This window comes from Notolepis coatsorum (assembly GCF_963971535.1).
Source record: "Notolepis coatsorum genome assembly, chromosome: 14".
In the NCBI taxonomy this organism is placed as follows: domain Eukaryota; kingdom Metazoa; phylum Chordata; class Actinopteri; order Aulopiformes; family Paralepididae; genus Notolepis; species Notolepis coatsorum.
In genome coordinates, this window is record NC_140178.1 from 89,585,783 (window position 1) to 89,610,090 (window position 24,308).

The following is a 24,308-nucleotide window of genomic DNA, read 5'->3' on the forward strand; positions in this document are numbered from 1 at the left end:
TTGAACCTTTGTCGGCACTTCTACCTTGTACCACAGTTTAGTTAAAGCTTTCTTGGCTGCCACTATCAATATCTTAATCAAATATTTGTCTTCCCCTTGGATTCCTTCCTGTGACAGATTCCCCAAATACAACACTTGGCCTCCCTGGGGTATTTCGTATCCTATTATTTCATTTATTATCCCTCCTATCTCTTCCCAGTAGTGCCTTATCTTCTGACATCCCCAGAATATGTGTGTATGGTTCGCCCCTTCCTGTCCACACTCCCTCCAACATGTTTTCTTTGCTGGTGTGTAATTGCCCTGTATTTCTGGTGTTATAAAGTATCTAATTATATTTTTCCACCCAAACTCCCTCCATATCCTTGATCCTGTGGTTGTTTGTTGTGTCTTACATGTGTCATACCATTCCTCCTCTGTTATCTCTATTTCCAACTCTCTTTCCCACTTTTCTTTCACATACAATGTTGTATTTCCCTTACTGTCCATTATTGCCTGATATAGTGCTGATATCACCCTCCCCTTCCGTCCTTCGTATGACTTTACCATTATCTTAATTACCCCATTCTGTTCTTTGTCTCTATCTTGCTTTATTTCTTTGTTATAGTAGTCCCTAATCTGTAAATATCTAAAGTGGTCCCTATTCTCTAGTCCGTATCTTTCTTTCAATTTTTGTAGAGTCTGCATCTCCCCTCCTTCCGTCATCGTGCACATTGCTGTTATACCCCCCCCGTTCCCACCTCTTGAACCCATGATCTTCTATCCCTGGTCTGAATTTGTTGTCGTGTGCTATCCATCTCAGTATCTTAGATTCTTTTTCTAGCTTGTATTTCTTTACTATTGTCTTCCATATGTTTATAGTGAATCTGGTAATTGGATCTAGTAGTTGCTCCTGTCTTCTGAACAGCTCCCTATCTCCTATCAGTGCCTGCACTTTGAATCATGATGTGTTTTCTATATTATATCCACATATATCCATCATTCATCTAAAAAATTGTATGGGCTTTGATTAAACATGTAACCTACACCTACTGTAACTTACTGTACCTCTGCTTCCTACAGCACAGGCACAGCAGGTAATGGCGTTAATCAATGGAACGCGAAACATAATAACGTTACGCCTTCTAGTTCAGCGCATTTCATAACTGTATGGGCTTTGTTTATACACGAGTGAATCTGGTAGTTGGTTGTTAAAAACGCGAAACATAATAACGTTACGCTTTCTAGTTCAGCGCATTTCATAACTGTATGGGCTTTGTTTATACATGAGTGAATCTGGTAGTTGGTTGTTAAAAACGCGAAACATAATAACGTTACGCTTTCTAGTTCAGCGCATTTCATAACTGTATGGGCTTTGTTTATACACGAGTGAAACAGCAGCCCATGGTACACAAGTTGGTTGCCCGCGCTGCCGCTCGCTTGCGCTCCTTGGATTTCATTTGGGACGTGGGACGACTGCGCTTGCCTGCGCGTGGGGGCGGGGGGGCGCGGCCAATCAGAGAAAAGCCGAACACAAGTTGGTTGCCTTTAATATTCACGCGACCTGGTCTCTGTCTCTCTACAGGTATATATGCTGACCTGGTCCCTGTCTCTCTACAGGTATATATGCTGACCTGGTCCCTGTCTCTCTACATGTTGACCTGGTCCCTGTCTCTCTACAGGTATATATGCTGACCTGGTCCCTGTCTCTCTACATGCTGACCTGGTTCCTGTCTCTCTACATGCTGACCTGGTTCCTGTCTCTCTACATGCTGACCTGGTCCCTGTCTCTCTACAGGTATATATGTTGACCTGGTCTCTGTCTCTCTACAGGTATATATGCTGACCTGGTCTCTGTCTCTCTACAGGTATATATGTTGACCTGGTCCCTGTCTCTCTACAGGTATATATGCTGACCTGGTTCCTGTCTCTCTACATGCTGACCTGGTCCCTGTCTCTCTACAGGTATATATGCTGACCTGGTCTCTGTCTCTCTACAGGTATATATGTTGACCTGGTCCCTGTCTCTCTACAGGTATATATGTTGACCTGGTCCCTGTCTCTCTACAGGTATATATGTTGACCTGGTCCCTGTCTCTCTACATGCTGACCTGGTCCCTGTCTCTCTACATGCTGACCTGGTCCCTGTCTCTCTACATGCTGACCTGGTTCCTGTCTCTCTACATGCTGACCTGGTCCTTGTCTCTCTACATACTGACCTGGTCCCTGTCTCTCTACATGCTGACCTGGTCCCTGTCTCTCTACATGCTGACCTGGTCCCTGTCTCTCTACAGGTATATATGCTGACCTGGTCCCTGTCTCTCTACATGCTGACCTGGTCCCTGTCTCTCTACAGGTATATATGCTGACCTGGTCCCTGTCTCTCTACATGCTGACCTGGTCCCTGTCTCTCTACATGCTGACCTGGTCCTTGTCTCTCTACATGCTGACCTGGTCCTTGTCTCTCTACATGTATATAATTTTATGCTGACCTGGTCCCTGTCTCTCTACAAGTAAACATGCTGACCTGGTCCCTCTCCTTCTCCAGCTCCATGATCTGGTTGAAATAAGACAGACTCCTCTTCTGCTCCGTCTCCTGGTCCAGCTGGAGAGTCCTGACTTTCAGCTGAAGCTGCTCACACTGCCACTCCAGCTACACAACACAGAAGAAGAAGAAGAAGAAGAAGAAGAAGAAGAAGAAGAAGAAGAAGAAGAAGAAGAAGAAGAAGAAGAAAGAGAAATAGGAGAAGAAGAAGAAGAAGAAGAAGAAGAAGAAGAAGAAGAAGAAGAAGAAGAAGAAGAAGAAGAAGAAGAAGAAGAAGAAGAAGAAGAAGAAGAAGAAGAAGAAGAAGAAGAAGAAAATGAAGACAAATGAGTAGACAAAGAAGATGAAAGGGGAATAAATGAAGAAGAAAGAAAAGATAGAGGAGAAGAAGGAGAAGAAGAAGGAGAAGAAGAAGAAGGAGAAGATGAAAAAGTAGATGAAGAAGGAGTAGATGAAGAAACGGTAGTAGAAGGAGAAGGAGAGGAAGATGAAAAAGGAGAAAATGAAGAAGAAGGAGAAGAAGAAGGAGAAAATGAAGAAGGAGAAGGAGAAGAAGGAGAAGATGAAGAAGGAGAAGATGAAGGAGAAGAAGATGAACAAGAAGTAGATGAATAAGAAGGAGAAGGAGATGAAGTAGTATATTAAGTCGAAGGAGAAGAAGAAGTAGATGAAGAAGGAGAAGGAGAAGAAGAAGTAGATGAAGAAGGAGAAGGAGAACAAGGAGAAGATGAAGAAGGAGAAGGAGATGAAGAAGAAGTAGATGAATCAGAAGGCATAGAAAATGAAGTAGTATATTAAGTAGAAGGAGAAGAAGAAGTAGATGAAGAAGGAGAAGATGAAGAAGGAGAAGATGAAGAAGGAGAAGACGAAGAAGGAGAAGATAAAGAAGGAGAAGATGAAGAAGGAGAAGATGAAGAAGAAGGAGTAGATGAAGAAGGAGAAGATGAAGAAGGAGAAGAAGGAGAAGATGAAGAAGGAGAAGTAGAAGGAGAAGATGAAGAAAAGGAGAAGTAGAAGGAGAAGAAGGAGAAGAGGAAGATTACTTAATTTACAAAAAGCAATTTAAAATGTATTTTTTCTGCATCTTCCTCCTAGATACATATAGTTCCCACACATACTGTATGTATTTCATTAGGGTTAGGGTGAGGGTTAGGGTTAGTGAGAGCACAGGGGCACCCACACTGTAGCACCCCTGGCATGTTGGCAGTGAAAATGGCCACCGTAGATACCAGCCACACTAGAGTTGCTAGCTCAAGGCTGGAATACACAGATCAGTTACGGTTACTGGTTGGCCTCCCTATCTCTCTGCCATCCTGCCAACACCCAGACTACACCAAGGTCACCTCTGGTGAGTCATACGCAATAAACTGTAATCTTATTCTGGTTTATCTGCTCTTTGAAAGGAGTGCCACAACACAGCTCATGGCGGGGCGGCCAAGCTATTGCATCATCATGCGTTGCCTGCCAATGCCATGGTCCTTGTAACTATGTCAAGATAATGGATTTATTGTTGTCCTACTGAGCATTCTGGTTTTTGCCACATGTCTCTATCTTGGAAGGTTGTGAAGACAGATGTCTTGGTGGACGGGGCCCCTGGAAATGGACACACAATGAACAAAGGGCATCACTGTGTGTACGCAGAACGTAGCAAAGGCAACAAGAAAACTACAAATGATATGAAAGATTTAAAAGATGCTTTAAGGCACAGAGTCACACTTTTCAACTCTCAGTTTATGGTAAGATTACAAGGTATGTGGCCAGAAATGGTGTAGTAGGTAAGACCCCTGCCTCCGTCTGAAACCACTAAACCACTGATGGTCTGCGTCATATCCCACTAGAGCTTTCTCTCCTGTATCTCCCCTGATCCACTGTCTAAATAAAGAGGACACACTAAGGCGAACCATCTGCCAGTCTCTCCTGTAAAATAGAAAACCCTGTTTAGATTACCTTGTGCCTGTATTCCTCAGCGCTCTCTAGCTCCCCCTGTAGTCTGGTGATGGTATCACAGAGCTCCTGTCTCTGTTCTGCTGCCTCGCTGCGGTCCTGCTGCAGGATGTCCATCAGTGCCTGGGGTAAACAAACAACACAAACACAAATACACAACAAACACAACTAAATGAAGCACCACATGGGTCAGCCAACGCAGAATGTTCCAACTCATTAACTGAATAACTCTAAAACCAATTTAATCTGTACAAGATAGTTTATAGTTTTGCGATATGTGGGAGATTATAAGCATACTGTAATAAATCAGCTTTATTTTGTGTGTTCCTTTAAAAACATTAGTCCTCATTCTCGAACGGACATATGTAAAAGTTAGCAAGGAATTCCTTCGTAACTCGATTTACGTACTTATAACGGCTTCGTATTGTAAATTCTTTGTAGGATTTACATACTCGAAAAGGCGGGCACATGTATTTTATATGTTAATAAAATTGCATTTATCTATAGTCCTAATTTTGTCACTGTTTGATTTCACAAAGAAGGGTGGGTCCGAAAGCTGTCTACAAAATTTGTAACAGGTGATGAAAAAGTCAACAAATAATTAACAAACTGTATTAGACATTTGTTAATGATGAATAGTCTTCACTTTAGATTAGGGCACGCAATAGCACCTGCAAATGATTTATAGATGTTTTATGAATGTCTAACAAATAATTTGTTGGAACATGAACAAATAAATGGAGGTATAGTCATTTTTTCCTATCCATTTTTCAAAGCATCTACAAATGTGTTACTACACATTAAATAACATTATTTAATGATGAACAAATCAAGTACAAACAATGTTGATAATGAGTTAGTTATAATGTGTGTGTGTGTGTGTGTGTGTGTGTGTGTGTGTGTGTGTGTGTGTGTGTGTGTGTGTGTGTGTGTGTGTGTGTGTGTGTGTGTGTGTGTGTGTGTGTGTGTGGGCAAGGAGGGTTCTGCTTAGCATGAAGCAGTCTGAGATCAGGCAGCACTGGTGTGGACTCAGACTACAGGGAAAGTGTGGAGAGTCACAGCCACGTGACCCCACAATCGCCATCTCGTCCCCCAGTACAGACGCTATTAAGACAATGGAAAATGACCGACCAGGATGACAGAGGGGGTGTAAAGTGTCACAGCCAACTAAGTGACACTGGGTATGACATCCTGATCTTATATATGATTATGGGGAATGTCTGTAGATTCTTCCTGGACATGGAATAGAAACATGTTATGTGTAAACACATTTTAAGTGCCACAAGTCAACGAGTGACACTTTGTATAAAATTCTTATGTTTATTATATATGATTGGAGCTATGTATATGACCTGTATACTCTTTATACACTTATAAAACTATGTTACAGTTAATGTGCAGTCGGAGTGAAGAGCAGGCCTGAGCTGAGAGCAAGTCGGCACAGTTTAACCCTGTCCTGTCTGCATAAAATAAAACCAGTATGTGCATATATATGTGTACACTGTATACTATATATATATGTGCTGTATTATACATGTATGTGTATACACATACATGTACCATGTACATGTACTGTCTACTATGTACTGTGTACTATGTACTCATGCTGGAGATGTGAGTTGCTTTCACTTCAATACTGTTTGGTCTGTACAGATGCATCTGTCTCCCTCCCTCCTCTCCGGCCGGCAGACGCATTAAAATGGTTAACCCTTTGTGGGGTCTGAGTGAGATGGGGAGAGAGGGGACTTTCCACAGCAGAGAACAAAGGGAGTCTGTTCCAGCGAAAATGTTACAATTACTTTCGAGTTACGGCCTAGTGGAGTAAAATGGGAGGAGAGCCAGTCCCCACGAGCCGTGCATTGACTGGCTGGTGAAATGACATCACGGTGACAGCGCTGTATTTGGACCAATAAGCAGAAGAGATCTGGGGCGCTTTATAAGGGCCAACTGGCGAGATCACAGGCAGATTTTTACACTGAGCTGGAGAGAGAGGAAGATGTGCCTTAGAGACTTTTTTGAGAGATGAGAAGAATGGTGCTTGACACTGGGCACAAGCCGTGCATGATGAGATGTTCTGTTTTCTGCTTATTTTAAACTGAATTGGGTGCTTTCCACTTCAGTCTCTTCTTGTAACTAGCTTTTTCTAATTAAAATTACCTCTTTATAAATATGATTTGTATCCTTTCTTCTGACCAGACGACCGGGTAAGCATGAAATGTGTTTTGCCTTGTAACTTCACCCTATTGCGTTTTGATTAATGATAAAAACTTTAGAAGTGGGGCTTTATCCATATGGAGGCCTAAAGAGAAAAATGTCAACCACGCGGTCCCGTGTTGCATTTTTGATTAATGATAAAAACTTTAGAAGTGTGGCTTTATCCCTACGGAGTAAAAGGAGACATATGATTATGCATTAAGGCAAAATAGGATAAGTGGCTTTATCCCTAGCTCAGGCCTAAAGAGAGAACTATATATCAAGTAATGCCATATAGTGATAATACGTGTACTGTATAATGGGATTATCAAGTAAAGCCATATAGTGATAATACGTGTACTGTATCATGGGATTATCAAGTAAAGCCATACAGTGATAATATGTGTAAGTGGCTTTATCCCTAGCTATAATGGTATTTTCAAGTAAAGCCATACAGTGATAATACGTGTACTGTATAATGGGATTATCAAGTAAAGCCATATAGTGATAATACGTGTACTGTATCATGGGATTATCAAGTAAAGCCATACAGTGATAATACGTGTACTGTATAATGGGATTATCAAGTAAAGCCATATAGTGATAATACGTGTACTGTATCATGGGATTATCAAGTAAAGCCATACAGTGATAATACGTGTAACGGATAAGGGTAATGGACCTCATCTGAATAAAGAGAGTCCTTCCCAGTGCAAATAAAATAAAAGATTCCGCAACTTCAATCACTCGACCTAAGGTCGATGACTGACGGGGGTCGGAACGGTGCATTCGCTATCTCTTGTCGGTCAGTGGTAACAACAACATTTTGTAGACTCGTTTGGTTCTGCATGTCAACCACTTCGCAGGACGCTGTTTGATGTCAAGATAAGCAGACCAATGAGTTATGAAGTTATCGATCTGACCTAAGACCTAGCGTGGGCATTCAACATGGCGTCCCTGGCGATGTGCATTTATACTAACCAAAATAGGTGCTAAACGGCCGAAGAAGACAGGACTACTGTCAAAAGTCTCTGGAGTAAAATTAAATTACAGATTTGGCAAAAATTAAAGTAGAAAGCTCTACTGGCGACTCGAGTGGAAGGCTGTACTCGGGGATATCACAAATGAATAGAAAGCTCTATCTTGGTGATTAAAGCAACGTTTACTCACAACTAAAGGGTAACATAATGTTTATAGAGCTCTGGGGGGAGTTACAAGTGCAGCATAATTTCGTGCTTTGCCCACAGGAAGCGAACTGGCCCTACCCAAGATGAGAGCCAACTACCCAGAGACACTGTTTGTAAGGAGGGGAGACTAGATGTGAAGCGAAGTCAAAACGACCGTTCACAGAAAAGCGAGGGCTCCCTAGCCCAGAGACACTGTTTGTAAGGTGGGGAGACTGGATGTGAAGCGAAGTCAAAACGACCGTTCACAGAAAAGCGAGGGCTCCCTAGCCCAGAGACACTGTTTGTAAGGTGGGGAGACTGGATGTGAAGCGAAGTCAAAACGACCGTTCACAGAAAAGCGAGGGCTCCCTAGCCCAGAGACACTGTTTGTAAGGTGGGGAGACTGGATGTGAAGCGAAGTCAAAACGACCGTTCACAGAAAAGCGAGGGCTCCCTAGCCCAGAGACACTGTTTGTAAGGTGGGGAGACTGGATGTGAAGCGAAGTCAAAACGACCGTTCACAGAAAAGCGAGGGCTCCCTAGCTCAGAGACACTGTTTGTAAGGTGGGGAGACTGGATGTGAAGCGAGGTCAAAACGACCGTTCACAGAAAAGCGAGGGCTCCCTAGCCCAGAGACACTGTTTGTAAGGTGGGGAGACTGGATGTGAAGCGAGGTCAAAACGACCGTTCACAGAAAAGCGAGGGCTCCCTAGCCCAGAGACACTGCTTGTAAGGTGGGGAGACTGGATGTGAAGCGAGGTCAAAACGACCGTTCACAGAAAAGCGAGGGCTCCCTAGCCCAGAGACACTGGTTGTAAGGTGGGGAGACTGGATGTGAAGCGAAGTCAAAACGACCGTTCACAGAAAAGCGATGGCTCCCTAGCCCAGAGACACTGCTTGTAAGGTGGGGAGACTGGATGTGAAGCGAAGTCAAAACGACCGTTCACAGAAAAGCGAGGGCTCCCTAGCCCAGAGACACTGTTTGTAAGGTGGGGAGACTGGATGTGAAGCGAAGTCAAAACGACCGTTCACAGAAAAGCGAGGGCTCCCTAGCCCAGAGACACTGTTTGTAAGGTGGGGAGACTGGATGTGAAGCGAAGTCAAAACGACCGTTCACAGAAAAGCGAGGGCTCCCTAGCCCAGAGACACTGTTTGTAAGGTGGGGAGACTGGATGTGAAGCGAAGTCAAAATGACCGTTCACAGAAAAGCGAGGGCTCCCTAGCCCAGAGACACTGCTTGTAAGGTGGGGAGACTGGATGTGAAGCGAAGTCAAAACGACCGTTCACAGAAAAGCGAGGGCTCCCTAGCCCAGAGACACTGTTTGTAAGGTGGGGAGACTGGATGTGAAGCGAAGTCAAAACGACCGTTCACAGAAAAGCGAGGGCTCCCTAGCCCAGAGACACTGTTTATAAGGTGGGGAGACTGGATGTGAAGCGAAGTCAAAACGACCGTTCACAGAAAAGCGAGGGCTCCCTAGCCCAGAGACACTGTTTGTAAGGTGGGGAGACTGGATGTGAAGCGAAGTCAAAACGACCGTTCACAGAAAGGCGATGGCTCCCCTAGCCCAAAGATACTGTTTGTAAGGAGGGGAGACTGTATGTGAGGAGAAGCCAAAACGGCCGTTCACAGGACTGCGAGCTAACTAGCTCACCATCGGCTAACAAGCCAACGCTAGCTCAGGAGGAGCTAGCCCAGGAGATGCTAGCTCAGGAGGAGCTGGCACGCCCAAAGCTAGCTCAGGAGGAGCTAGCACAAGAGAAGCTAGCTCAGGAGGAGCTAGCACGAGAGAAGCTAGCTCAGGAGGAGCTGGCACGCCCAAAGCTAGCTCAGGAGGAGCTAGCACAAGAGAAGCTAGCTCAGGAGGAGCTAGCACGAGAGAAGCTAGCTCAGGAGAGGCTGGCGCGGCAGATGCTAGCTCAGGAGAAGTTGGCACGGGTAGCTCAGAATAAACTGGCGCAGCAGATGCTAGCTCATGAGAAGCTGGCGCAGCAGATGCTCGCTCAGGAGATACAAGCACACGAGACGCTAGCTCGCATGTTGAGACATCTCAAAGGACTAGAGATCCCCGAAAGGGCCTCAATGGACCAACTGATGGAAAGAGAAGTAAGGACCCCCGGTCAAGATCCAGGGTATAAGATGGTGGAGAAACTAATCCCACAGGTGCGAGGCGGGAGCATGTCTCTCAATGATGCAGCAGGATCAGTCATGAATGGAACACCTATGCAAGGATCATGCTTACTGCTTGAAAAGCTATTCAGAGGAGTCCCAGGGGGTAACCCACTGGCAGCCCGATGCGCAGCATGGTCACAGGACCAGTTACGTATCGAATGTATGCTGTATGACCAAGTTAAAATGCTATCTGACAAAAGGGGGGCCTCCCAGGAGTTCCCCCCGAAAACAACCAAGGACAGAACAGGGAGCAGGAAGTACCAATACCTACCTGCAGACGAGTGGGCCGCACTAACCCCAGAACAGCAAGCAGAGGTGAGGACAATAAGGGAGGAATTCAAATCCCGGAAGCAGAGATGAGGGCAACAAAGGGAGAAATTACCTTCTGGGGCCCTGACACATGACACTCAAGCAAGTGCAAACTGCACTTGACATACCGCTCATCTGTCAAGAGGAATAATATATAGTGTTGTTGTCATTTAGGAAGAAACATAACATGGAATACTACATGCATTCTGTATATATTCTAAGTATAATATGTAAAGATGTCCGTCCTTGCTCTAAAACCCAGAGTAAAGTAAAGTGAATTTGTAATCTATTTCATTCGGAAGGGATTTCCTGACAGCAACCATTTGGTGGGTTAGCACCCTACCAGCCATATCAGCTGCATGAGATGTACACTCACCAGCGCCTATGGGAAAAAAATTGAGACTCTGCAAACTCTCATCAAGCTTAGCACCTTGACGCGGGGGGACAGAGCGAGCATCAGGGTCTCTGTATCCGACGGGCCTGTCAGATTTGTGGGGACTTGGAAGCCTCAGCATACAGGACGCTGTGGTGCTTGGGCGGCCAAGTCACTGGTTTATAGGTCTGTCAAAACGGATTGGAGGTTCCGGGGCTAAGAACATAAGTTCAAGTGAGTTGGGCTTTATACTATTTAAATAGGTATCAAAAGCCGAAAGAATATGAACCGAAATGACTGCTGTCAGGTGCCTCTGGAGTAGAATTAATTACAGATTTGAAAAAACCAAACGTAGAAGGTTCTACTCAAAGAAAGAATCACACTTAAAGTATATTTTTGTGATTGCAGTGAAAGATCACTCATGACTAAAAAGTTACGTAATGTTTTCTTACAGTCAAAAACGTAGAAGGTTCTACTCAAAGAAAGAATCACACTTAAAGTATATTTTTGTGATTGCAGTGAAAGATCACTCATGACTAAAAAAGTTACGTAATGTTTTCTTACAGTCAAAAACGTAGAAGGTTCTACTCAAAGAAAGAATCACACTTAAAGTATATTTTTGTGATTGCAGTGAAAGATCACTCATGACTAAAAAGTTACGTAATGTTTTCTTACAGTCAAAAACGTAGAAGGTTCTACTCAAAGAAAGAATCACACTTAAAGTATATTTTTGTGATTGCAGTGAAAGATCACTCATGACTAAAAAGTTACGTAATGTTTTCTTACAGTCAAAAACGTAGAAGGTTCTACTCAAAGAAAGAATCACACTTAAAGTATATTTTTGTGATTGCAGTGAAAGATCACTCATGACTAAAAAGTTACGTAATGTTTTCTTACAGTCAAAAACGTAGAAGGTTCTACTCAAAGAAAGAATCACACTTAAAGTATATTTTTGTGATTGCAGTGAAAGATCACTCATGACTAAAAAGTTACGTAATGTTTTCTTACTGTCAAAAACGTAGAAGGTTCTACTCAAAGAAAGAATCACACTTAAAGTATATTTTTGTGATTGCAGTGAAAGATCACTCATGACTAAAAAGTTACGTAATGTTTTCTTACAGTCAAAAACGTAGAAGGTTCTACTCAAAGAAAGAATCACACTTAAAGTATATTTTTGTGATTGCAGTGAAAGATCACTCATGACTAAAAAAGTTACGTAATGTTTTCTTACAGTCAAAAACGTAGAAGGTTCTACTCAAAGAAAGAATCACACTTAAATTATATTTTTGTGATTGCAGTGAAAGATCACTCATGACTAAAAAGTTACGTAATGTTTTCTTACAGTCAAAAACGTAGAAGGTTCTACTCAAAGAAAGAATCACACTTAAAGTATATTTTTGTGATTGCAGTGAAAGATCACTCATGACTAAAAAGTTACGTAATGTTTTCTTACAGTCAAAAACGTAGAAGGTTCTACTCAAAGAAAGAATCACACTTAAAGTATATTTTTGTGATCGCAGTGAAAGATCACTCATGACTAAAAAGTTACGTAATGTTTTCTTACAGTCAAAAGCGTAGAAGGTTCTACTCAAAGAAAGAATCACACTTAAAGTATATTTTTGTGATTGCAGTGAAAGATCACTCATGACTAAAAAGTTACGTAATGTTTTCTTACAGTCAAAAATGTAGAAGGTTCTACTCAAAGAAAGAATCACACTTAAAGTATATTTTTGTGATTGCAGTGAAAGATCACTCATGACTAAAAAGTTACGTAATGTTTTCTTACAGTCAAAAACGTAGAAGGTTCTACTCAAAGAAAGAATCACACTTAAAGTATATTTTTGTGATTGCAGTGAAAGATCACTCATGACTAAAAAGTTACGTAATGTTTTCTTACAGTCAAAAACGTAGAAGGTTCTACTCAAAGAAAGAATCACACTTAAAGTATATTTTTGTGATTGCAGTGAAAGATCACTCATGACTAAAAAGTTACGTAATGTTTACTTACAGTCGAAACCTAAGTAGAAAAATAGGTACCAGGTCACCTGAACTAGAAATAACCTAATGTTTACTTAAAATCAGAATAAGTCCTGCATAAGTCCTGCTACTGTGACGGAAGTGGAACCGGCGTAATAATACAGGCTGGTGTTATCAGCAGGAGCTGAGTCTATAAGAGGCTACATAGCCTGAATCTACAAGCTGGCTAACTAGCCGGAGCTAATACCAGACATAAACAGTAACTAACTACCCAGTCTGGACCGAGACAAGCACAACACAGGGTAGACCCCCTGTGCAAGAAGGAAGTGGACGGAAACAACAGTCCGAAAGGTCTGTGAACAATGTGCGCTGGCAAGGGGGACAAAACCTGAACCAGTACCATCGAGACGAATAGCAGGCTGAAATAGCCATTGCGAGCAGGCTGAAATAGCCATTGCGAGCAGGCTGAAATAGCCATTGCGAATAGGAGCGAATAGCAGGCTAACTAGCCATTGCTAAAAGGACGAGGCTACTCACATGATCAGACAGGTATATGATAACCTTGGACATGCCGGAAGTAAGAGGAGGTTGGTATACCTGAGAACTAACAACATTCTCATATCTAAAGCCAAACAAAGAGCGATAACAGTCCGAAAGGCCTGTGAACAATGTGCGCTGGTAAAGGTGCGCTGGTAAAGGGACAAAACCTGAACCAGTGCCACACTGACTCCGGGGGGGGGCTGTCCCCCGGAGTCAGTGGACGACGCAGCGAATGGCAAGAAGGAATATACTGACTCAGGTCAGAAATCGGAAATGGAGGAAGACCGGGATAGGTCAAGCTCCAGAGCATCCTCAGGGTCCTCATCTAGACCTCCCAGACCTCCCAGACCTCCCAGACCTCCCAGACCTCCCAGACCTCCCAGACCTCCTAGACCTCCCAGACCGGACAGAGAGACATCGGCCTGGACCCAGGTTACAGGGCGACGAGAGCCCTGAATGGACCTGAAAGAGAGAAAAGAAATGAGTCCTCTGTGGACTGTATCTGTGATGTCCTGCGAGGCCTACGAACAGGGTCACACGACCAGGCCAACCACACTTCAATAGAGGACTGCTGCTACAATTCTCGGGGACCCGTGGGGGTCGCCCGAGAAGTGACAAATCAACCTACCTCAAACTATGGGAGAGATCCAAGAGGTCAGAGGGGGTGACCCCAAGATGACCAAGATGACCAAGATGACCAAGATGACCAAGATGACCAAGATGACGAAGACGACAACAACCTGGGTGCATCGGCCGGGAACAACAGATGCAAGTCTTCCCGCCGGATACCAAGCAACAACGTGACCCCTATCCTGTCGAGCCGTCCAGCCAGGGAACAACAGATGCAAGTCTTCCCGCCGGCTACCAGGGTAACAAGGTACCAAGATGGCAGAGGGGGTGTGGAGAGTCACAGCCACGTGACCCCACAATCGCCATCTCGTCCCCCAGTACAGACGCTATTAAGACAATGGAAAATGACCGACCAGGATGACAGAGGGGGTGTAAAGTGTCACAGCCAACTAAGTGACACTGGGTATGACATCCTGATCTTATATATGATTATGGGGAATGTCTGTAGATTCTTCCTGGACAATGGAATAGAAACACGTTATGTGTAAACACATTTTAAGTGCCACAAGTCAACGAGTGACACTTTGTATAAAATTCTTATGTTTATTATATATGATTGGAGCTATGTATATGACCTGTATACTCTTTATACACTTATAAAACTATGTTACAGTTAATGTGCAGTCGGAGTGAAGAGCAGGCCTGAGCTGAGAGCAAGTCGGCACAGTTTAACCCTGTCCTGTCTGCATAAAATAAAACCAGTATGTGCATATATATGTGTACACTGTATACTATATATATATGTGCTGTATTATACATGTATGTGTATACACATACATGTACCATGTACATGTACTGTCTACTATGTACTGTGTACTATGTACTCATGCTGGAGATGTGAGTTGCTTTCACTTCAATACTGTTTGGTCTGTACAGATGCATCTGTCTCCCTCCCTCCTCTCCGGCCGGCAGACGCATTAAAATGGTTAACCCTTTGTGGGGTCTGAGTGAGATGGGGAGAGAGGGGACTTTCCACAGCAGAGAACAAAGGGAGTCTGTTCCAGCGAAAATGTTACAATTACTTTCGAGTTACGGCCTAGTGGAGTAAAATGGGAGGAGAGCCAGTCCCCACGAGCCGTGCATTGACTGGCTGGTGAAATGACATCACGGTGACAGCGCTGTATTTGGACCAATAAGCAGAAGAGATCTGGGGCGCTTTATAAGGGCCAACTGGCGAGATCACAGGCAGATTTTTACACTGAGCTGGAGAGAGAGGAAGATGTGCCTTAGAGACTTTTTTGAGAGATGAGAAGAATGGTGCTTGACACTGGGCACAAGCCGTGCATGATGAGATGTTCTGTTTTCTGCTTATTTTAAACTGAATTGGGTGCTTTCCACTTCAGTCTCTTCTTGTAACTAGCTTTTTCTAATTAAAATTACCTCTTTATAAATATGATTTGTATCCTTTCTTCTGACCAGACGACCGGGTAAGCATGAAATGTGTTTTGCCTTGTAACTTCACCCTATTGCGTTTTGATTAATGATAAAAACTTTAGAAGTGGGGCTTTATCCATATGGAGGCCTAAAGAGAAAAATGTCAACCACGCGGTCCCGTGTTGCATTTTTGATTAATGATAAAAACTTTAGAAGTGTGGCTTTATCCCTACGGAGTAAAAGGAGACATATGATTATGCATTAAGGCAAAATAGGATAAGTGGCTTTATCCCTAGCTCAGGCCTAAAGAGAGAACTATATATCAAGTAATGCCATATAGTGATAATACATGTACTGTATAATGGGATTATCAAGTAAAGCCATATAGTGATAATACGTGTACTGTATCATGGGATTATCAAGTAAAGCCATACAGTGATAATATGTGTAAGTGGCTTTATCCCTAGCTATAATGGTATTTTCAAGTAAAGCCATACAGTGATAATACGTGTACTGTATAATGGGATTATCAAGTAAAGCCATATAGTGATAATACGTGTACTGTATCATGGGATTATCAAGTAAAGCCATACAGTGATAATACGTGTACTGTATAATGGGATTATCAAGTAAAGCCATATAGTGATAATACGTGTACTGTATCATGGGATTATCAAGTAAAGCCATACAGTGATAATACGTGTAACGGATAAGGGTAATGGACCTCATCTGAATAAAGAGAGTCCTTCCCAGTGCAAATAAAATAAAAGATTCCGCAACTTCAATCACTCGACCTAAGGTCGATGACTGACGGGGGTCGGAACGGTGCATTCGCTATCTCTTGTCGGTCAGTGGTAACAACAACATTTTGTAGACTCGTTTGGTTCTGCATGTCAACCACTTCGCAGGACGCTGTTTGATGTCAAGATAAGCAGACCAATGAGTTATGAAGTTATCGATCTGACCTAAGACCTAGCGTGGGCATTCAACAGAAAGCTAGCTTGTTTGGAGTTTGCTGACCACTCAGTCTCACACTCAGTGTATAAGAACGCCGCTGTTGGTGAGGATGTTTTAAAATGTACCATCAAAGCAAGACTGCAGGTATTACCCACTCAATACAATCTGTCCACTTGGTATCCTCAAACTCACAGTCCATTCTGTTTAAACCATCAGGATTCACAACACCTAGAATCCATTGCACACATAACAAACGGATGTAATGCATACAAACACCTGTACATCGCTCGTCATGACCGTATTGTGGACATTGTGTCTGATGCGGTACGGAACATATCACCATCTAGTGCAGCAATGTACAAACATGCCAGAGTGAAACCAGAGTGGTTTGGCCTTACCAACGATGTTTTTGCTAACATACCCAATACACCGGACGTTGTTTTTGTTGACACCAGCCACGGAGAGGTGCTGGTCATAGAAGCAGGCTGTACCTTTGACCTGTACATGGACCAGGCCTTCCGGGACAAGTATATCAAATACCAACCACTGCTCAGTGTGATGGCTGACCTTGGGTATAGGTGTAGATATGGTGTACTTGTGGTCGGAAGTCTTGGCCATGTACACAAATCCACCATGACCGGTCTGAGAATTGCTGCAATGTCTAAAAGAAAAGCCAAACAAATTGCCAAATATTGCTCTGTCTCAGCTATTATTGGCAGCTTAGCCACGTGGAGAAGGAGGTGCTATGTGTACCCTTAAGTGTTCAGTGCTGCTTGGCCCCGATACATTTGATTCCCTGTTCATGTAATATAATTTGTGGAACCAAATAAAGTATTAAAATGTGTGTGTGTGTGTGTGCACATGGACTCTTCTTTATAATGAGGGGCTGGAGTGTGAGGACGTCAGGGTGCACTGGGTCTAACCTGAGTTCCAGTGTTGGCAGCCTTCTGGATCTCGGTGCGATGCAGGGGCTTCTTTGGCGGCACAGGGGGCAGTGATCTGGTCGTACCGCTGGAAATGCCGCCAGCCCTTTTTATTGAGAAACCATTGGCTGCTGGAACACTGGTCTGTTTGTCTGCCTCCAGCAGTCTGGACTTCAACTCTTCTATCTGTGGAGAAACAGCACAGAAGGCCTGAGGGGCTTGTTTCCACTTGATCATCTCTCTCTGGCAGGTAAGCACCATCAGCGAGAGCAGTGCCTTTGTGTTCAGAGGGTTTCAACTTTTTTTTAAAAGCGCTTGAATCGGCTGCACAAGGGAGGCATAGTGCTCTACGACAAAAACACTTCACTTTACTCACTTTAAAAACAAAATACTTTTGCTTTCGCCTCATTGGGAACAATTGAGAAAAGACGCAGCTGCTCAAAACAAGACGCAAGGCCTTAACACATTGAGTGCCAGCAGGGGGCACCAGAAATAGCGCTTGAGTGCCAGCGCTGTAGTCAATGGGAGGGCGATCACATTTGCAAACGCATAAACTATATCTTAAATGATGGCTAATGTGTCTAATACGCCCGTCGCTTATCAATGACTTGTTTGCAGTCAACATTGTCGAAATGGATTGTTTTTTAATCTGGTAATTTCCGTTTGATACCATTTTGAAAAACGCAATTTTTTTTAAACTTCCACAAAAAAATTTATTCTGCAGGAATGCGCTTTACTGGAATACACAAAACACGTTGTCATTTTTTGGCCTATTTATGAATCGTTTTCAAATAGACGCTAGATTATCGATAGTATATGTGTACTTATGCACGCTAGAGAAGCGGGCTGAAAAATCTATTATCTTATTTCCTTATCAGCACACACACTCACAGCCACACACACACATATGGGACACGCTGAGATATAGGTGAAAAAAACTCTGATTATCCCAAGACTGGTAAAATAGATTCCTTACCTCAGATCAGATGTTCTCCAAAAAGATTATTCCAATTCCTGATCGCCATTCCAAATATCGATCGCGTTTATTGATCCAACGCTGGGTACTGGAAACAGATATTCCACGCTGTTTGAGGGTGGGCAATGACTGGGATCGTCTCCGGTTACATGCCTGACAAGTAAAATGTGGATTCCGGACTCTTTTTTTCCCATCCATTTCATTCAGTCCAATCCAATGGGTGCAATACCATCCGGAGAGACGATAGGGGGCGGTATTTTCCCTGTTCGAGCTCCGTCAGATCCCCACTGGTAACGTGAGGCTAGATTGATGAAAAATGAATGGAAATCGATAATAAAAAAAATAACGATTAAATAACGAGATTTCTCATTCTTGGCACTCAACGCATGGCATGAACTAACGAGATTTCTCGTGGCTGGCAAAGTGTTAAAGTCCCAAACCGCTTTCTTTTCTTTTCTGACCATAATATGGTAATTTAGTGTATTAGTATATTATACTAAATGAGGGGCAGTCTGATTATTTGCAGATGGAAAATATGTTTTTTGGAACTTATCAAGAACTCACCTACAATCAGCCTTTGCTAATTATGCACCAAAGCTATGGAATACCCTATTAGGACATTAGATAGCTTACAAAATATTTTCAAAAGTAAGCTAAAAACATACATCTTCACCTTAGCCTTTTAATACACTCACTTAGACTCATTACATACACACTGTGATTATTCTACTGTAAATGAGAGCTATTTTATTGCACTGCTTTTATTTAGTCTATTTCATCAGTTACATATTTTTTATCAGGTTTCAACAAGTAACATTTAAGACTTTTTAATACCACTTAGAGTAATTCTATATTAATTTCACGACCATACTATAGCAAAAAAAAACACATAGGGACACTGAACTGGCAGCTGCACTTAAATTGAGAATTATGAATGTAATACTTTTTAAGACTTTAATACCCCACAGATGCTTTTATTCTGTCAATTCTATGCAAATGTTATGCCTATGTCTATTTTATGTCCATTTATGTCTATTTTTCTGCTGTGAAGCACTTTGGGCTGCAGTTCTTGTATGAAAGGTGCTGTACAAATAAAGTTTATTATCATTACTATTATTATTATTATTATTATTATTATTATTATTATTATATTATTATTATTATTATTATTATTATTATTATTATTATTATTATTATTATTATTATTATTATTATTATTATTATTATTATTATTATTATTATTATTATTATTATTATTATTATTATTATTATTATTATTATTATTATTATTATTATTATTATTATTATTATTATTATTATTATTATTATTATTATTATTATTATTATCTATATATTATCCTCTCAGGTGGCTATAATCTGAGAGGAGAGCTAAAAAAAAACTCAGTCAGAACCTGCATGTCAATCTGTGGGGTGGACTTGTGAAACAGTCTGGAGTTAGAGCTAAAACAGAGTACAAACATAAATCAGTTTAAAAAGATGTACAAAAAATCTTTCTTAAATGGGTATCTGGAAGAGGAAGTGTGTTGATTGGGAGTATGTGTAAGATGTAAATAAAAAATAGAAGAAATTATGTATATCATATGGTATTTATTTAGTATATATATTATATATTTATATGTATATTTATATAAATGTAGTTATATATAAATGTATTGGATTGTATACAGCGTTTATACATAATTAACAATAGAATACAATTATATAATTTGAGTTAAAAAGGGGTAGGAATTAAATAAAAATAAAGTGTATATTTCTTCCTACTCCTTTTTCGAACAGGGTAAACTATGATTTGTTTATCAGTTTCTCTTTTTGTTGTCTTTTTTTTAAAATCTTTTGTATATGTCAAATGAACAGATGTATTTTAGTTTTTATACTTGTTCGAAAATAATAAAAAAAAAAGTTCATTATCTGTGGTCCTACTGCCCTTTTCTCCCCTCCAGGAATAGTGCTAAGGAGAGATCTGGTGACTAAGTGAAGCATAAATCTAAGGTCTACATGTTGTGACAGCTTTTAAATAAATTCTTTTTTAAACTAGCAATCCACATTCCTGAGGCCATTTATGGGCACTGATAGGATCTCACTAAAACCACAGGCACTGTTACTTCAGCTATGCTTTGTCCTTAGACCTCTTTCAGCCCCCATCTCTCATATCTCCCAAATAAAAAGACATTAAAGGCCCAATCGGTGATCCATCTGCAAACAAATGGGTGGAAAATAGGAATGGAGGCATGATTCCATCCTCTAGTTCAGCGGTTCTCAAACTACGGGTTGCGACCCAAAGTGGGGTTGTGGGTAGGTGACAGTGGCAAGTAAAAAAAAAATTATATATATATTTTTTTTATTGTTCTGGCAACATATTTTGGCTAAATACTCCTCTTTTATAAATGTGTATTGATAACATAGTGCTGTAATAAAATGTTCTAATGAATATGCATGATCAAGTTCAACAACGTGTGCTTTTATTTTGATATTCCTTAATTCCACGTTCAAATTACACAATACATTAAGCGTGGGGTCGCCAAAAGAAATCCTAAATAAAATGGGGTCGTGGCATGAAAAAGTTTGAGAACCCCTGCTCTAGTTGATTGAGTCGGCTCTCGATAACGGTTAAATACAAGGTTTTAATAGCATTTGCTGTGTTTGTTTACGTGGGTCGGCGATCTTTATCTCCGCGTGTGCCCGTCCTAACCCACCTACCTGTCTCAGCATCTCTCTCTCCTGTGACGAGGCCTTGCCCTGGTCCTCCATGGCCCTGGAGTATTTGATAGCCTGCTCCAGGTGCCTGTCCTTCAGCTTACCCAGCTCTCGACTGCCTGACTCCCAGTCCTGACGGAGCCTAGGGACCACGCACACCAAAACATCCCATCAGCAATCTTACTGATTTATTTTTTGGCCAGTGTGAAACATTATTGCAAAACTATGAACTGTGCCGGTAGAGTGTCTAAAGCATCATTCAGAGACAGATCTTTATGTATGCTATGCGTGTGGAAGTAAAATCTTCTGTGGCAACTCAACCCAAGAATGCTTTTAAATTCATTCTGTTTTTCATTCATGTTTACAGAATCTGGATGTCATCTAGATATAATCTGGCTGTAACACCGCCAGAATGTTTAGACATGTTTAGACATAACGACAGCGGTGCAGGAAGTGACCTTAGGAGGAACCAAACAAACACTACACAGGGAAAAGCGGGGGCATACATAGAATTTGAATTGATAGAATGAGGCAGTTGTCATTATGCACTGTGTCCACGCATTAAAGCGTGTTCATTATGGGAATATGATGGAAGCCCGCCTCAGGTGGGCCGGAAAAGGGAGCCTCGCTCTATCCGTTCTAGGTCTACAGTCACCTCTCCAGCTGCAGACGGTCGTGACGCAGCTCATGGGTCTTGCGTTCGGCGCGGCTGCGCTCCTCCTCGGCCACGCGGCAGCGCTGGGACAGACGGCGCTCACACAGGCGGCTGCTGCGGAGCTGCTCCCTCAGCTTACGCACCTCCAGCAGCAGGAACTGAGTCAGGCCCTCTGGACCCTCCTCGTCTGGGGGTAGAGGTGGGGGGGGGGGGGTTAGGTGGAGGATTTGTCGGTGGGTGAAAGGGTTAAAGGGATAGCTCTGATTTATTTTGGTAAGTAGGAAATAGGGCTATTGTTCCGAAAATCTGAACTATGGTAAAAAATAGTAAATGGTAAAAAAATGGTAAATGGACTGCATTTATACAGTATTGTGCTTTTATCCAAAGCACTTTACAACTTATGACTCACATTCACCAACGGTTTGAGGCAACCATACAAGGTGCCAACCTGCTCATCGGGAGCAGTTAGGGGTTAGGTATTGTTAAATAATTACTAAGTTAAGACACAGCACATAGGCCACGATCCAGGAGACACATAAATAGGCTTACATTCCTCTACACAGCACACCCCCCCTCACTCTCAACACACACACACACACACACACACACACACACACACACACACACACACACACACACACACACACACACACACACACACACACACACACACACACACACATTGACTACACGCTGGACACTGTCACACACACACACACACACACACACACACACACACACACACACACACACACACACACACACACACACACACACACACACACACACACACACACACACACACACACACACACACACACACACACACACACACACACACACACACACAAACACACACAAACACACATTGACTCCTTTGGTGAGAGATCTCACCAGATTAGCCAGATCAAATAATTCAACTCATTGTCACAAGATGCCACAAGTCACTAATATACGACTAGCCAAGGGATTATAAAACCCCAGTCAGTTACTGGTCAAATACCACAGTCTCCATTAATCACAGATCGTTATCGATAGAGACACACACGCACATATGTGCACGTAAATGTGCGTACCACGCACTCATGCACGGCGGACATACAGGCTGACCAATACACACAGACACACAACGTGCACTCAGGACGAAGACACATACACACTGGACGAAGGAGCCGCTAATAAAACACCCTGACAGGGAAGAAGCAGGACTTCTGCTTTGACTTCGTCTGGACTGACTGGACGGACTGACTGGACTCCACTGACTCGACTGCATTTCTTTTCTACGCGACCGGCCGGTTGTACCAACTAAATTTCAATTGTACCTTGTATATTCACTTTTTATAATGCTTTGCTTATTCACTTTTTATATTACTTTGCTTGTTCACTTTTTATAATAAATACCGTCAAAAGTGTTTCATCTCTTTTATCTTTAAATATCTTATTACAACTTTCACGTCCGAGTTTAAAACGTGACAGTATCTTGCTCAAGGACACTTTGACGCGCTGCCCAGGAGAAGCCGGAATCGAACCGGGAACCTTGAGATTACCAGACGAGCGTTTTTGAAACGGTTGAGTTTACATTGGGGAACTCTTTATCATCAGTGTTCATGCCTCCCCAGAACCGTCATGGCAGAATAGAACCTGGTAGAATAGAAACATAATCCTCTGATCCACCCCATGCACCCTTAGTGTAAAAGGTATAATCTCTGCTGTAAACGAGAACATAAAACCTTCAACATATATAAGTGATGGTATACATAATATAAGAAGATGACACTTTCCCCTGCCAGCGCCCCCCTCTTTTGAAACGATGAAATGATGCAGATGTGAATCATCTTGTTTTATGAAAGGTATCTGTTCACTGTATAGCCAGTCAAGTACACACACACCAAGCTACTAACAGACAGACAGACAGACAGACAGACAGACAGACAGACAGACAGACAGACAGACAGACAGACAGACAGACAGACAGACAGACAGACAGACAGACAGACAGACAGACAGACAGACAGACAGACAGACAGACAGACAGACAGACAGACAGACAGACAGACAGACAGACAGACAGACAGACAGACAGACAGACAGACAGACAGACACACACACACACACACACATGCATGCACGCTCCCGGGCGAGTGCGCGCGCTCCCGCGCATAAATGTTCCCTCGCGTGCGCACAGAATAAAGACGATGCCTAATTGCCTCTAGGAATGGAATGTAACACATTTCATTCACAAGTTTTGTGAGAATGTATCTGAGGGCGGATTTGAACACACCTGACGACCTGAGCTATTGTTATGCAAAGTAGCCAGGTGGGTACTTGGCGAGTTGGCGCATGAGTTGAGCGCAGCGCATTCTTGTGTGCACGGCACGCGTGTGCACATCCGTGCATGTGCGTGTGCTTGCTCCTGCTCACAGACCTGGTTGAATGGCGTGTAACCCTGTCCCATGACCAACGCACCACTGCACACATACGCACACACACACACACACACACCTACCCACAATCCACCCACATTCCACCCACCGACAGACATGTACCTTCATGTAGGCTATAACACACCACTTACCACTAATACACCCATGACACCCCCCCCACACACACACACCCACACACACAAGGGCTGACCCGAATACTTCGAAGCTTCGGTCGTTGCCATGGTTTTTACCCCTCCAAAAATAAAGCTTAGCCCAGGAAATAAGAATGAGCTTATTGAAATAATAGCCCAACGTTATTCACTATGAATCAACATTCATCAGTTAATTTAGAACATTCTAGCTACCTATTTAGCTCTTGTCTACCCGTGAAACTTTGCGCTTCTCGATTAAATTCTTTGTCCCGTATGTCATTGTGCCTCGCTGTCTGTGCACGGGTGATAT

The 24,308-nt window shown here is 42.6% G+C and overlaps 1 protein-coding gene across 1 annotated transcript in view; it reads right to left on the bottom strand.

Annotated features, from left to right (window-relative positions):
- Positions 1-24,308, bottom strand: part of LOC311240067 (caspase recruitment domain-containing protein 10) — an 82,834-nt gene that overhangs the window by 41,552 nt on the left and 16,974 nt on the right. Inside the window, exons 4-8 of the mRNA XM_084328583.1 lie at positions 21,424-21,610; positions 20,772-20,910; positions 17,078-17,263; positions 4,469-4,588; positions 2,504-2,629 (exon numbers count right to left, since the gene is read on the bottom strand). Coding sequence (XP_084184709.1) covers positions 2,504-2,629; positions 4,469-4,588; positions 17,078-17,263; positions 20,772-20,910; positions 21,424-21,610 — 758 coding nt within the window. The remainder of the gene's footprint in view (positions 1-2,503; positions 2,630-4,468; positions 4,589-17,077; positions 17,264-20,771; positions 20,911-21,423; positions 21,611-24,308) is intronic.